Source organism: Parus major, chromosome 10 (assembly GCF_001522545.3).
Source record: "Parus major isolate Abel chromosome 10, Parus_major1.1, whole genome shotgun sequence".
NCBI classification, from domain to species: Eukaryota; Metazoa; Chordata; class Aves; order Passeriformes; family Paridae; genus Parus; species Parus major.
Window position 1 is genome coordinate 17,087,615 of NC_031779.1, and position 13,408 is coordinate 17,101,022.

At 39.3% G+C, this 13,408-nt stretch overlaps 1 protein-coding gene across 4 annotated transcripts in view; it reads right to left on the reverse strand.

Moving 5' to 3' along the window:
* The window catches only part of CERS3 (ceramide synthase 3), a 43,166-nt gene that overhangs the window by 27,428 nt on the left and 2,330 nt on the right, over nt 1–13,408 (reverse strand). For 3 of the 4 annotated variants that reach the window (XM_015639302.2, XM_015639304.3, XM_015639301.2), the window contains one exon: nt 1,043–1,225. In XM_015639302.2, coding sequence (XP_015494788.1) covers nt 1,043–1,224 — 182 coding nt within the window. In that variant the 5' untranslated portion in view covers nt 1,225. Of the gene's footprint in view, nt 1–1,042; nt 1,226–7,524; nt 9,930–13,408 lie in introns of those variants that run through there. The other variant, XM_015639303.3, reaches the window with a different exon arrangement.

Sequence of the window (13,408 nt, forward strand, 5' to 3'; positions counted from 1 at the left end):
CCTGGGACTGGTGGATTCCCTTTCCCAACCCAAATCGCTGGGTTTTGCCCTCCTGCTTGGGCAGGGTGTTCAGAAAAGCCCCCTCCCTCCTGCTGCTATCAGCCATTGATTCCTCATTACTCATAGCGTGGTCAGCTGTCCCAGATGTGGGGCTGATTACCCTCAGCAGTCCTGTCCAACAGCACTGCAGTGAGACACACTTGGGCAAGCCTTTGCTCAGGAGACACTGGGAATGGTTATGAACATATGATCCAAATTACTTTTGATTTCCAGCATGAATGATCTTATCTGCTTCTGGTTTAAGTCTGTCCAACTCACGACATTCCAAATTTCCTCATTCTATCCTGAAATAATTATAAAAACCTACTAATCACATTTTTTAGAGGAAAAAGAGAAGAAAATAAATAAATAAAAAGCTATAAATAAATAAGTCAAAACACTGTAAATCTTAACGTGATTGTAGCTTTCTTCTGTGGACCCAACCTCTGCTTGTCCCCTAAGATTCCAGCTGCAGAAGCAATCCATTTTTTGGTGCCAAAGTGAAGGGAAAAAAAGGAGCCAGCTTTATTAGATCTGCATAAAATGTCCACATGAAACTTTGAGATCCCTCCAATCTGCTTAGCTTGGCCACAGAGAGACACCTGGGATCTATCAGCCTCACACAAATGTTCTGGTCCAGGACCAAATGAGAGGTTTGTTTGACAGGACAAATCTTTCTATCCTTCCACTGAAAGAGAAAAAGAAAACCTAAATGATTTTGAATTAATTGTATCTCTAGTGAAAGGAGATAATCAGAAGTACCCAAAGGCTGCTCTAAAAAAGCTGGAGAGAAATATTTTCCTTCTGGATTGGACCACAGCCACACGTACCTAATAATGAAAATATTTCCCAATTTTTCACCTGCCATGTTATCTGTACTAGATCTTCCTAGTAAACCACCAACTAATCCTCCTTTATAAAACATAACATTGAGATATCTGTAGATCATTTTCAGCATCCATGAGGATTAACATTAGCAGCAAATTGCATTTCTGTTTCTTACCTTTCACTGAAGAATCGGATGATCAGCAATACAAAAGCATATGGGATTGTGGCATACAACTGGTGTGGTTTGGGAAAGACAAGCCCATCACGGTCTACAAAATCTGCCCATGTGCAGTTGATGGGCATCCAGATATTCTCCCACCAGAACCAGCTGTTGAGTGTCTTTAGTATGTACGCCATGCTGAGTAAATAAAGAGAGAATTTAATTTATTCCTCACATGTTAAAGAGAAAATGCATGAAAAAACCCATATTGAGCTTTGTTGTGTAAAGCCAGTAAAGTCAGCGTTCTCAGGGGAAAAAAAAAAATCATCCAGGAAATTAAAACCATCTTGGTTTAGAGCAAGGAGGTAGGATTATAACCCAGCAAAAGATAAAATAATAAAGCCAAATTTTGATGTGATATAAAGCAATACAGGGCCTTTGAAATCTGCACAGGGAGGTACTTGCTGCCTCCTTTCAGTCACTCACACTGCACTGCTTAATACCTAGGCAAATCTCCTGCAACACTCACGTGTTATCTATCATATTAATACTAATGAGAACTCATCTTCCTGAGGCTGAATTTATAAATTAGATATAAGTGGGAGGAAGAGTGTAAAAGAGACGAGAAAGTCCAGGGAGTGCCTCAATTCCATAGTAATGTGGACATTTCTGATGAATTACTGCTGTTTATTATGCTAATGGAAATATACCCTGAATTTGCAAACACCTGTGCACAGGAACAAGTGGGAAAAAATTATAGTGCATAGTAAGTTTTTTCTAGAAATTATGGGAAATAATATGATTTAACTGTGACAAAAATCTAGATCAGGAACAAATGTCTAAAATCAAGTCTGGAAGGAAAAAAATTCACTTTGACTAAAGTATTTAGTTATTTAAAAGCCTCATTTTAAACTTTTGTGGTCTACATTATATATTTAGAAGTTGCTGTTCTCATTTATTTGTAAGGACTTTAGAGTACATGTTATATATCCTATAAAAACATCCTAATATTGAAGAAAAATAGAGGTTACTATGACATTTTCCAAAAGGCTGAAACACATAATTTTTCCATGATTTCTAGGAATAGTAAATTTTAATTACTTTTTCCGTGCTAAAATTTTCTATAAACCAGAAAAAAAGATGAGGAAATAGCTGATTTCATTGAAATATAGCCTTGATGAGGAAACATTTGAGCTAGGAGGACAATTTCAACCAAAACTTTATTTCATCAGAAGATCTCCCAGTGATATCTCTGTACAGGATCACGAGATAAGATCAAATCATGCCAAGGTCAGGAGCACTTCAAGCCTTTTCCTGTTCTTCCATATCTGAGCAGGATTTTAGTTGTGCCTGCAGCTGGATCAGGACACCATACCCAGAGCATCCCACTGGCATTCTGGACCCAGACACAGCTTTAATTAACACTGGAGCCCACGTTAATTAACAGCCAAACAACCACTGCTGGTCCACACCAGGCTGTTTCCACTAAGCTTGGAGCAGGTTTGGGAAACAGTGACCTGTACCCATCAAGCAGAGCTGGTTAACAGCACTGCAGATCCATTTACTGGCCAAGCACAGTAGTCAGAATTGAACTATTAATAACCCAGCCATTTAATCTTTTTAAATGCAGGAAGGGGACAGTAAAAACCTCCTGAATGAATCGTCTGTGTATAAGCACATGCAAAAATAAAGGAGGGAGAAATCTCAATTGTTCCCGCACTGAGACTTTATATGCCAAGTTTCAGCCTAGAGCAATGTTTTACTGCTGAATTATAAACTCCTGGAAGTGGGGATTTATACCAGGGCTGCTAACAGACCCTAAACAGCAGCTTGCAGGCGCCATCCTAATGAAGCAGGGCTTTGAAACGTGACATTTTGGGTCAGACAGAAAGGCTTGCAGACAATAGAAGACCAGAGGAGAGCCTTGTTACACAGTTCTGCTTCCTAATATATATATTTTAACTAGACTGTGCACTGCAAGCTATCACAAGCTGTAATAAAAGCAGGTCAGTCTGTTACAGCACAGTGGAAGGAGCACTCACAGTTGCCTTGTGGTGAGATGGGCTGGGACTGAATGGGCACCCAAAACATTTAAACCTTAGAAAAGCCCAGTAGTGCATGTTTTCTTACTGGATTCCTGGGATTTCACTAACTGATGGTTTTCTTCCACACATGGATGCCTCACCATATGATTACCTCTTAAATTAGTTAACATAGCACTATTAAACTAAACTCATAAATACATGCTTAATCTTAAAATACAAGGGAGTTCTGGGATTTGAGGTCTGATCCAGAGTTCACATATTTCAAGGGAAATCTTTCCTCACAAACACTAAACATAGTCATCAAAAGGTGGGTTGTCTGAAACTCTTGCTTCTGTAATCCCTGTATTTGTACCAGGACTGGCCTGGTCCATGGGGGTTGGACCCTCCCTGATGAACGCTGTTCAAGTGATTCTGACAAAACCAATGATGAGATTCCAAATCTGTCTGCAGCCTATTCTTAAGTTTCATTACCCTTAAAACTGGAAGTTTTCACTGCAGCAAATCAGGCCATTCCCTGGAAATACTGAAGATTTCCATCTTCATAACAGCAGCAGTTAAAGAGCTGGGCTGCTTTCCTGCCTCCCTTCAGCTCTCATCACGAGATTCCCAGAGCACCTGGGAGGTGAGGAATTCCTTACAAACACAGACCTGAGCTGGAGCAAGAGGGCAGCCATGGCCACCAGCCCCAGTGCTGGGATCAGTGCTGAAGATACTGGATTCCAGAAGTAGAGATGGTTTTTCACTTGCACAATTAAGTTTTCCCCCCTGCAAATGCTACTTTCAGAGAACGGGTAGCAGATGCAAATGTCAAGTTTGGCCTGATTTGGGACCAGCTCTAACTAAAAACTTGAAATCCTACCCAGACTAAACCTCCTATTGCTGAGTGCTGAGCTCAGAGCTTCTCCTCACAGCCTGTGGCAGCACCAAGAAAGCAGGAGTGAGAAATGCAACAGTGTGACTCATTCTGGCCAGCCTAGGGTGAAAAACCTCTGCCTCTTCCCAGGTCCCTGTCCATAGACCAGCACTTCCAGGAGCATTTGGATTGAAAAAACTGGAATTGTTGCTCTGGAAGGGGCTAAAAGTCAGTCCAAAATAAAGATATTTTAAAATACATTCTTATTATAAAGAAATCAAATCACCTTGGTGCTACGGAAAGATCACCTCTGTAGTTTAATCTAATTTTAATGGGCTAGTGCAAAACAGGAAAATCAGGAATGATTACTTCAGGAACTGCATCCTTTATAATTAAAGGAAAGCCCACACAGTTGGGAAGTACCAATGTGAAGTTTCTTTCAATGCTCTGTTTCTTGGATCCTGGATATATTCAATGAAGAAAGCCCTCATTTTTAATGTTATTAAGCAAAGAAAATTAAAAAAAGGGAAAATTTGGGTTTGAGAAAAGATATGTGGCTGCATTTTGCAAAACAAATTCAGGAGCTGCTTTGAAGTAGAATTTCTGGCTGCTGCAGTCTGAGGAATTAATAAAAAGAAACTGAGCCAAATACTTTGATTGTATTCTCTGTACAAAAGCTCTCGCTTGCTTGCAAAAACTGCATTTCAAAAGCCAGAACTAAGAGAAGGCAATATCCAGGTTTGCAGGATGTATTAGGAGGATTTCCTATCCTTATTTATTGAATAAATTACAAAACCCAATGGCTCAACAACACAAACATGCAAGTGAATGTAACCTTGATTCTCCTAAGCATCCCCTTAGGCTCCTCAGTGAGGCTGCAGAGGTGTAACAGGGAAAGACTGAAATCAGCAAAAAGCAAGAAGAATTTAATTCTCCTATTCCCCTCATAATTTGGCAGAACTGGTAAAGTTGGTGTAGTGACTGCTGGGAAAAATCAAGCCTCAGATATCAAAACAGATAGCAAAGGTGTTCCAGGTTATTCATCCTCAACATGAAACAGAAGTGCTTTAAAAGAGCAAATAAAGATCAGATCCACCATATCACAGGCTTTGGTTTAGCTGAAGACTCAGCAATATTTCCAGGAGTTAACACACAAGTTCCAGCTGCAGATTTGTGTTCTACTACAAACAGACTTTTTTTTTTTTTGGACATTGTGTGAAGAATCCCAACTGCATCTACCACCATGAAACAGCTGAACAGAGACGGGTCCTGCACGTGGAGCTGAGGTTTGTGGAGGAAGGGACTGAAGAAAGGATGTTGGATTGATGCTGCCACCTCTTTGTATCCTGTATTATCTTATTTGTCCAAGTGGGAAAACCTGATTCCAGCTAAATTCTCCACAACCTGAGGCAGGGGTGACTGACACCTCTCCCAGCCCACACACAGCAGCAGTGGCAGCACAGAATAAAGGAGCTCCTGGACTCAGTTTCTTACAATGAAATCCCAAAATACTCAATTCAAATAGCTGAATTAAGACTCCTGTGAGACCTTTAACTTCACATTTACTCCCTGTCTTGTACAAATCTCAACTGTAAACACTTTAAGTGCCTCATTACAGAGCAATTACTGCATTTTACTTCTTTTACTGTTATTTCACATTACCTTGTAACTTGGGCACTATATTGAGCAAGCAAAAATAGCACTTTGAATAAATCTCAATTAAGGTGGCAAGTGAGTTTTTATTTTTCCTGTTCTCTGTGAGGGGAAAAAAAAACCCACAAAAAAGTGAACCAGACTTCTTTGAAATAATTCATTTTCTGGGTACAAGTCACCATGCTCTCTCTTGACTTAAAGGTAAATAATTTTTGAGCAGCTAAAATGGTTTTAGGTGATGGCAGGCTGCTGAGCAAAGTGAAATTCAGTTCTCACTGTATAGTTACAGTGCAAACTATGTCCACTTTTAAGCTTTAAAAATCTACAACATAAACAGAGTGGAATAAAGAGCTATGAAATAATTCAAGTGACTGTAATAATTTTGAGATCAGAAGTAGTTGCTGGAAAAAAAACCCTAATCCTATCCAAGCTAGATGTTCTTAATAAATGAATAATCCACAAAAAGTTTGAACAAACCTAAAGGAACAACACTTGTTGCTTTGAGAACTTAGTAATACCTATCAGAATGTAAAAAAAAAATCTTTTAAATTATGAGACTTTTCTTCAGATTTTTACTATTGGGGAAAGATGCAAAAAGGATTGTTTTTTGCAGCTTACCAAAGCTTTATTTGAAATACAAACTTGAAGTCTAACCTAAAATGCTGAGCTACATAATGGAGATTTTACAAGAGGTGTGTCACTTATTTAAGGTGAGAGTTAAGGGCAGAGAAGAATTGAGCAGCACAGGGTACCCAGAGGTCAGGACAAGCAGTGAGAGCACAGAGGTACCACAGAACATGTGGAGGCAGCAGAATAATGAGAATCCGAGAAGACACCTGAGGGTGGAGAGGCTCTTGGCTTTTCCACCTTCAGTGAATGACTCAAGGTTTTAAATGAGCCCTTGGAAGGCAGGGAAAGGACAGGTCTGGTGCATCTGCACTCTGTTTGCAGCTTCCCAAATCAGAATCTTCAGCCATGGTGTGAGCCAGCAGCTCATCTATTGATGGTCTCCACACCACCCTGAGCCAGCAGCTGAACCAAGTCTGCTGTGCATCTCCTGTTCCAGCTCTCTCCTGGTTATCCTTCCTGTGCAGTTCAACCTGACATTCCCCATCCACAAAGACAGCTGGAGGAGGAGCCAGAATGGAACTGGTCTTTCATTATTTCAGCCACTTTTGACATCCTTTTCATGTCTTAACAAATGCAAGGGAAATTTTCAGCTAAAGCACAGCCTCTTCATCAGTGGTGGGACCCAGCTGAAGGGCTGAGCTGGAAGGTAGTGAAAAACAGAGATACATTGCAACAATATGATTGGGGGGTGCTTCCATCTGAATGTTGTGGCATTATTATGAGATAATCTTTACTGGCAGCTTGTTTAGGTGTGTTATTTATAGCACAAGTTTCTTCAGAGCTTCAAAAGATAAGTCTTATAAAAAAACCAAACCTCTGTTAAACTGAATTCCTTAACGGACTTTTTTCTTAGCATTTTACATTAAAATAAAATTAGAAGTAGCTTTTTCAAGCTACTCAAATTTAGGATTTTTTTTTTCTCTTGTATAATCACTTCTCTATCATTAGTTCCCATTTATTCCTGTTAAGTAAATTTCCTCTCAGTTCAGAAAGAAGTGCTCTAGCAAGCACTTAACAGGATAATGGTACAAGTAGAAAGGCAAAGCTATGACTGTAACCTGTATTGTCTTTTTTCCTTCAACAGAAAGCAGTTCTCATCGGTTGGAATACTTAGTGGCAAAATATAAAATCTCATTAATGTCATTCCATTCTTTATCTGAAGACTACTCAAGACCTACTCTACTCTAGCCATATGAAACCATGTTAGAGACTAGCACATGTTGACAATTCAGAACAGAGGCTGATGTAAGGAGAGGGGGAAAAACCCAACAAAATGTACCAGGGCAGGAAAAAAAGGCAGGAAAAGGAACTCTTACCTTTCTGATGTTGCAGTCAAAGAGACCAGAAGCACATTAGCAGGGACGAGGCATCACACTCACTACTCTGACCGAGGTAAACACGCCCTATATCTCCAGAACCCTTTCAAATTCTTCTGAGACCCACCCAGCAAAGCTGCACTTCAAGATTTCTGACTGAAGGCAATCCTGATGTCATCCACATCACTCCGTGCAACTCGGCAGCAGTAATGCCAGTGCCTTCCCTGCTCGTTTCAACACAGCAAATGAAGAAATGTTTGAAGTCACGTGGGTTTTGTTGCACGATGAGAATTTGTCTCACCGTATATTGCTCCACACACACACACGGGAGGATGCTGAGCCTGCTGAGGGTGCAGAAAATGGAGCACCAAAAACATCACTTCACTCTGACAGGGTTTAGATGAAGTGGGGGGTTTTGAATAAAGTTAGAGAAAGGTTTCTACTCCTATTGACCATTCTCAGCAGTACTCCCTATACTGCTTACATTCAGTAAAAGTGAATGTTTTACAAGGTCTCCAGTTCCTCAGAAGATCCAAAATGGAATTTCTGACATTCCTAAAGTAGAAGAAGGCACACATGGAGTATGTGTTTGGGTAAAGATACCACAGAAACATCTCAGTTTTACTTAACCTGATTGTTTAATTTCTTTTCGCATTCTGTGACTAAGGAATCAAGCTGAAACTCATTCCTCAGCAGCTCTCCCCAGTTTCAAATAACAAGTAACAGCCCTCAGAAGTGTTGGCATTACTTTCCATTCTGGTGGACACATTAGTGTTGTTTCAAAGGGAGAAGAGAACCTCACAGAGGAGCCAGGAGCAGAGAACCTTTTATTAGCCTTTTATTCCTGCTTGCAGTCAGCAAACAGCAACCCAGGAAATGGGACCAGACTTGTCAGAGTTGAGCCAAAGCTCCATCTCAGCCAGCACTCTGTCAGAAGGAAGCTGGGAGCAGATGGCTGTGGAAGAGCATGAGAATGGAAGAAACACAAAATAGTAACTGATAAGGCCCCCAGCCATCAGTACTTTGGGGCTCCAAGACTCCTTAAACCACATGGGAATAACACTGGAGCTGTTCCCTCCTGCAGGCCTTCCCTCCCACAACTCCTCTTGAGCATACTGAAACTTCCATCTGAAATTTAAGCCTGGCATGAAAGATGTGACCCAGGCAATATGGAACCTCTTCATTTATTTCCCCTTGTGAGAAAAGCATGGGTTTCTTCATACAGCATTGCTTTAATTTTAGGTGTTCTATCTCGCGGCTATAGCAAATCTTTGGTCCTGCCATAAAACCGGGAGCACTATTCAATAACCTGATGCACCAGAGAAACATTAAACATGAAAGGGTATTTCAGAAAAGATTATGGCTTGGCTGCTGCTTTAAATGATCTCCAAACTTTCCCACATCTGAACGAGCCACTGCTGTGAACCAAGCAGAAGATTCAGGAAGCCTGTGCCAATTAGGAAAGCCTAGAGCAAGCTGATTCATACATCACTTGGCCAATACTGGGCCAGGAATGGAAGAGGTAATTGGCAGCAACATCTCTCTTATGCCTAAAACCACAATTTCTTCACTGTTATGGTAAATTGCAAAAAAATAAGTTTGACTGGAGCAAATGTAGGACTGCTGCAAAAAAAAGAAGGGAACACATGTTTTTAAATCCTTTTTGAGCTGCATTTGTTAGGCTGGCACCACCTACATAGGATACTATTACAAGATTAAAGATATTCCATGGTAAGTAACAAGCTAATCATACCCCCTTGATCAAAGTGCCCACTGATATTACAATTATCTCTGCACCTCTGTAGTGCTTATCCTTCAGGGGTCTTAAATCTGAATGCTGCAAAAAAATAAAATTAAACAAAAAAAAACCCCTTAGTCTGCACATCTCACTGAGAAAATAAAAAATTCAAAGTTTAAGTGCTACTATGACTTACTTGCAGCATAATATCTACTCATGCACTGAACAATTAAATATAGCTAAATACAATAATATAACTAAATATAACTAGATAATGGAAACATGTATTTGACTCGATTATTTTATGCATCACCAGGAATTATTTATAAATTCTGAGCAAAAAAAGTATTACAACAAAGCAAGAAAAATTCGCTTCTTACAGAAAGTGTCACAAAATGTCCCTCTTTCTTTTCCAGCCAGCTGAATTCATATAATAAATTACAGTGAATCCACACAGTGGGTGTGAGCTTTCAGCTGAGGTTCCAAGCAGTTACATAAGAGAGTTTATAGTATTAATAAACTTTCTCACTAGAGAAAACCCTCCTGGCAAATCTTTGAGACTGTATTAAACTTCTAGAAGCAGAGCTGTTGTATGTGGTGGCACCTGTAGAGGGAGAAGAAAAAAAAACAAAACACCCAAACCATCCCAAAAATCCCTAAGGGTTTCTTTTGTTTCCCTTTATATATAAAAAAAAAAAAAAAAACAAAACCAAAAACAAATTCTTGGAATTAATCTGGGGAGCCAAAATCAATGATGTAAATATACTGTCTGTTAGTACCTAACCATTTTTGTTAACTGATTATCTCAATGGCAGAGTGTTAATCAAATCTCAATCATATGTATATATGGAGGAAAAGCAGAAATCAATTTGATCTAATAACCATTTGCACTCTGAATTCTCTCTTCACCACCCATCTCCTTGCCACCAAGAATTCCTTCAAGTTTAAAGTAAAAAATCTTGACATTCCTGTACTTTCTGTTCCTCAAGAATCAACAAAAACCTGAAAATGAATCATTGTGTCAGGTATCACAATATCATAACTCAAATCCTTACAAGCTATAGTTTAAAAGCTGAGATCCTTTTCACAGTAATTCACACCTTCTCCTCATATGCTAGCCTTCTCTTACATAAAAGGAATGAAAAAGTCTCAAAAAACTCTCAAAAAGCTTTTTCCTCAAGACATTTCTTCCTACTATGATTCATAATCCAGATCCTTACAGGGAGAGGTTCACTAAGGAGAGGCTCATTACTAATTAATTAGTAATGCCATCTGTCATAATTGAGACTAGATACCTGATTTTGAACACAGCAGCCATTAAGGAAAAAAATATTTATCATCCACAAATGTCATTGTAGGATTAAATGAGGAAAATCTGAACACATAGGTTGAAATCTTCAAATCACTTGAATCTTTTGAAATTATTGTTTCAGAACTTGATTCCCATGAATTTTAGCCAGAAAGAAAATTCATTACTTTGAGAATCTGGGCTTTAATAAGAAGATGAAAGATGACCTGGGTGAACAGAGGATGTCAGGAGCAATAGTGGGAGGATCAAGTCCATGAAGGGAAGGAACACACTCTGCTGCTGATCCACTCTGCCACAGGCTTTGGATATGCCTTGGGTAAAAAGGCTCCAGGAAAAGACATTACCTGGGGACTGCCTTCCAAGCCACCAAGGCCAGGAACACCACAATTATGCTCTCCCTTTCAAGTTACAAACCCTTGGCCGTGTTCCATGCTGAACACACCATGTATCAATAAGCCTCCTGGACAGGAGTTAACAATCCTCTCATGTCCAGGGGCACAGAGATGGGATTTCCTAAGAGTTCATCTGCTCATAGTTTGGTTGTGACACATTCTTTATGCAAAATCCTAATTGTCTTTGAATTATCTTTGGTGAGAAGGCTTTTTTCCCTTTCCCTTGGCTTAGCATCAACTTGTCCATACTTGTCAAAAGCCTTTTTCTGTTAAGGAAAAGTCAAATATAACTGCTTATCTATATAAGGAACTTCCACCAAGTTTGTTCCAATACATTTGCAAAGGCAAAATTTATGTTTTCCTCTCCACCTACAGCACTGCAAATTCATCCAAGCAACACTCCTGTGTGCTGCCACTATCTGAAAACGCAGGAGACTAATTTACACAATCTTCTGGGTGCAATATTAAGAGATTTAACAATTCATTCAATCAAACCAAGGAGTTTCTTAATCAATTTCCAACAACATAGAAATACCATAAGATTAAAAAAAAAAAAGATGTCTTGTTGATCCTTGGAGCTGGAAGCACTGGTTTATCAACCTATGAACACAAACCTCAACAATTTGTAACACTTGCACATAAGACAATGCTGCAAATGTTGTTTGAGTACATTAGTGGGTGACTCTTGGAGCATCAATCTTTATCCACCCACAGAAAACATAAAATATGAGCATTTGCTTGGTGAAACTGAAAGACAATTCCTTTGATGCTTCACACCCAATAATTCCCACTTCTGCATCAGCTCCTAAGTGACAATTACAGAAAATAGTGGCATCATACTGATCAGTAATTTTAGCTGAGATGAAGAAACCCTCCTTTAGAGGGACCAATGCTCTGTTGAAGGTGACCAAGTACTGGGTTCTCCCTTGAGGAGATAACCAAATTTTTAAAAAAATTACTTGAGTTTGGTGTTTGCTGCTTAACGGGTCTTTGCCTAACTTTCACAGTAGCTGTAATGGTGTCAGCAGAAAGGCACAATTTCTTGAAGAATATAAATATTATCAAGGAAGCCAAGCACTAGAGGTAAAATTCTGTTTCAGTTAAATCCCTGTGTGAAAGAGCCATGAAAGGTCTGTAGTGACAAAGTTACTCCAAGATCTGACAAACCCTGGAATGTTACCCTTGAAGATATAGCTTTTTCCTTTCCAGCAAGGAAAGGAATAAGGATACAGGATTCTGTAGTTTGTCTTTTTTTTCACTTAATCAATATACATTCCTTTGCAAAATAGACTTCAAATTATTATTCATATATTAATATGTGCCTATTACTTCCTCCAAATGCTAAGGGCATTTGGAACTTCAAAGAAGTTCCACAGAAAATATTAATTTTTAACGCTCAAGAACTAGGATGAGATGGGGTAGATATTTGGACAACTCAAATTAGCAGCTACAATTCCAGAATATGAACTTGCAAACCTTCCCTACAAACTTTAAGGAAGCCAACATTCAGTAGTGCTCACTTTTGAGGTTGTGTGCTATTTTTTCCAACAATTCACATTTTTTTTCAAATCTCCCTCCTAAAAGGGCACTGCTGACTGGCAAAACTCATGTTTTGCAGTACAGGGAAAGTAGGAACCAGAAATAACTAAGGATATTGTAATTATCCATGCATGATTTTTATCATAAAGTATATTTTATTCCTTCATTCATGATGTAAGCCAGCACTAAGCTAGCTGGTCCATTAAAGAGCATCTGTCAGTTATCAGCAATAAAGTCATTTACACAACATTTAAGAAGATAATAACTTATAAAAGCTTAAATCCCTGAGATGTTTCTCAACTAAGTCCAGGTCCATGCCTGCTGTGGAGACAGTGGCAGTAAAAGACTGCTTGCCATCCATTCTGACACGCACTATTGGCTTCTAACAAGGTTTCAGAGTGAACCAAGGCGGCCCAGAAGGGTTGAACAAAATACAGCAAGAATTTACAAACTCATTAGGATAACTCTAAGGGAAAATACACTGAAGTAACATTGTTATGACCTGGAATGTCACTGTTATGATATTTTCACTCCTACTGACACTGTGATAAATCCCTGATACTGACTTCAGAAACCATCCCAGACTGACTCTGGAAGATGTACAAACAAAACTTATCCTACAATGATAAACCAGGGAACAACCAAGGCTCCCTATTCAGGGGAATACAAGGCTACTGCAAGTGTAAAGGTTCCCAAGGTTGGTTTTTTTTCTTGTGTTACAGGATTAAAACTTGTACTGCGAGTCTTAAAAGTAGAATGGAAAGCAGCCATAAAAATACTGGAGAAAATCCAGTTTGAAGAACCACAATCGTGGAACCACCTGGATTCGGCTGTAGCTGCAGTCAAGCTCTACAAACATTCAGCTAAAAAGTTTAAAATGTTCTTTTTAAAAAGCGCATCCTGTAA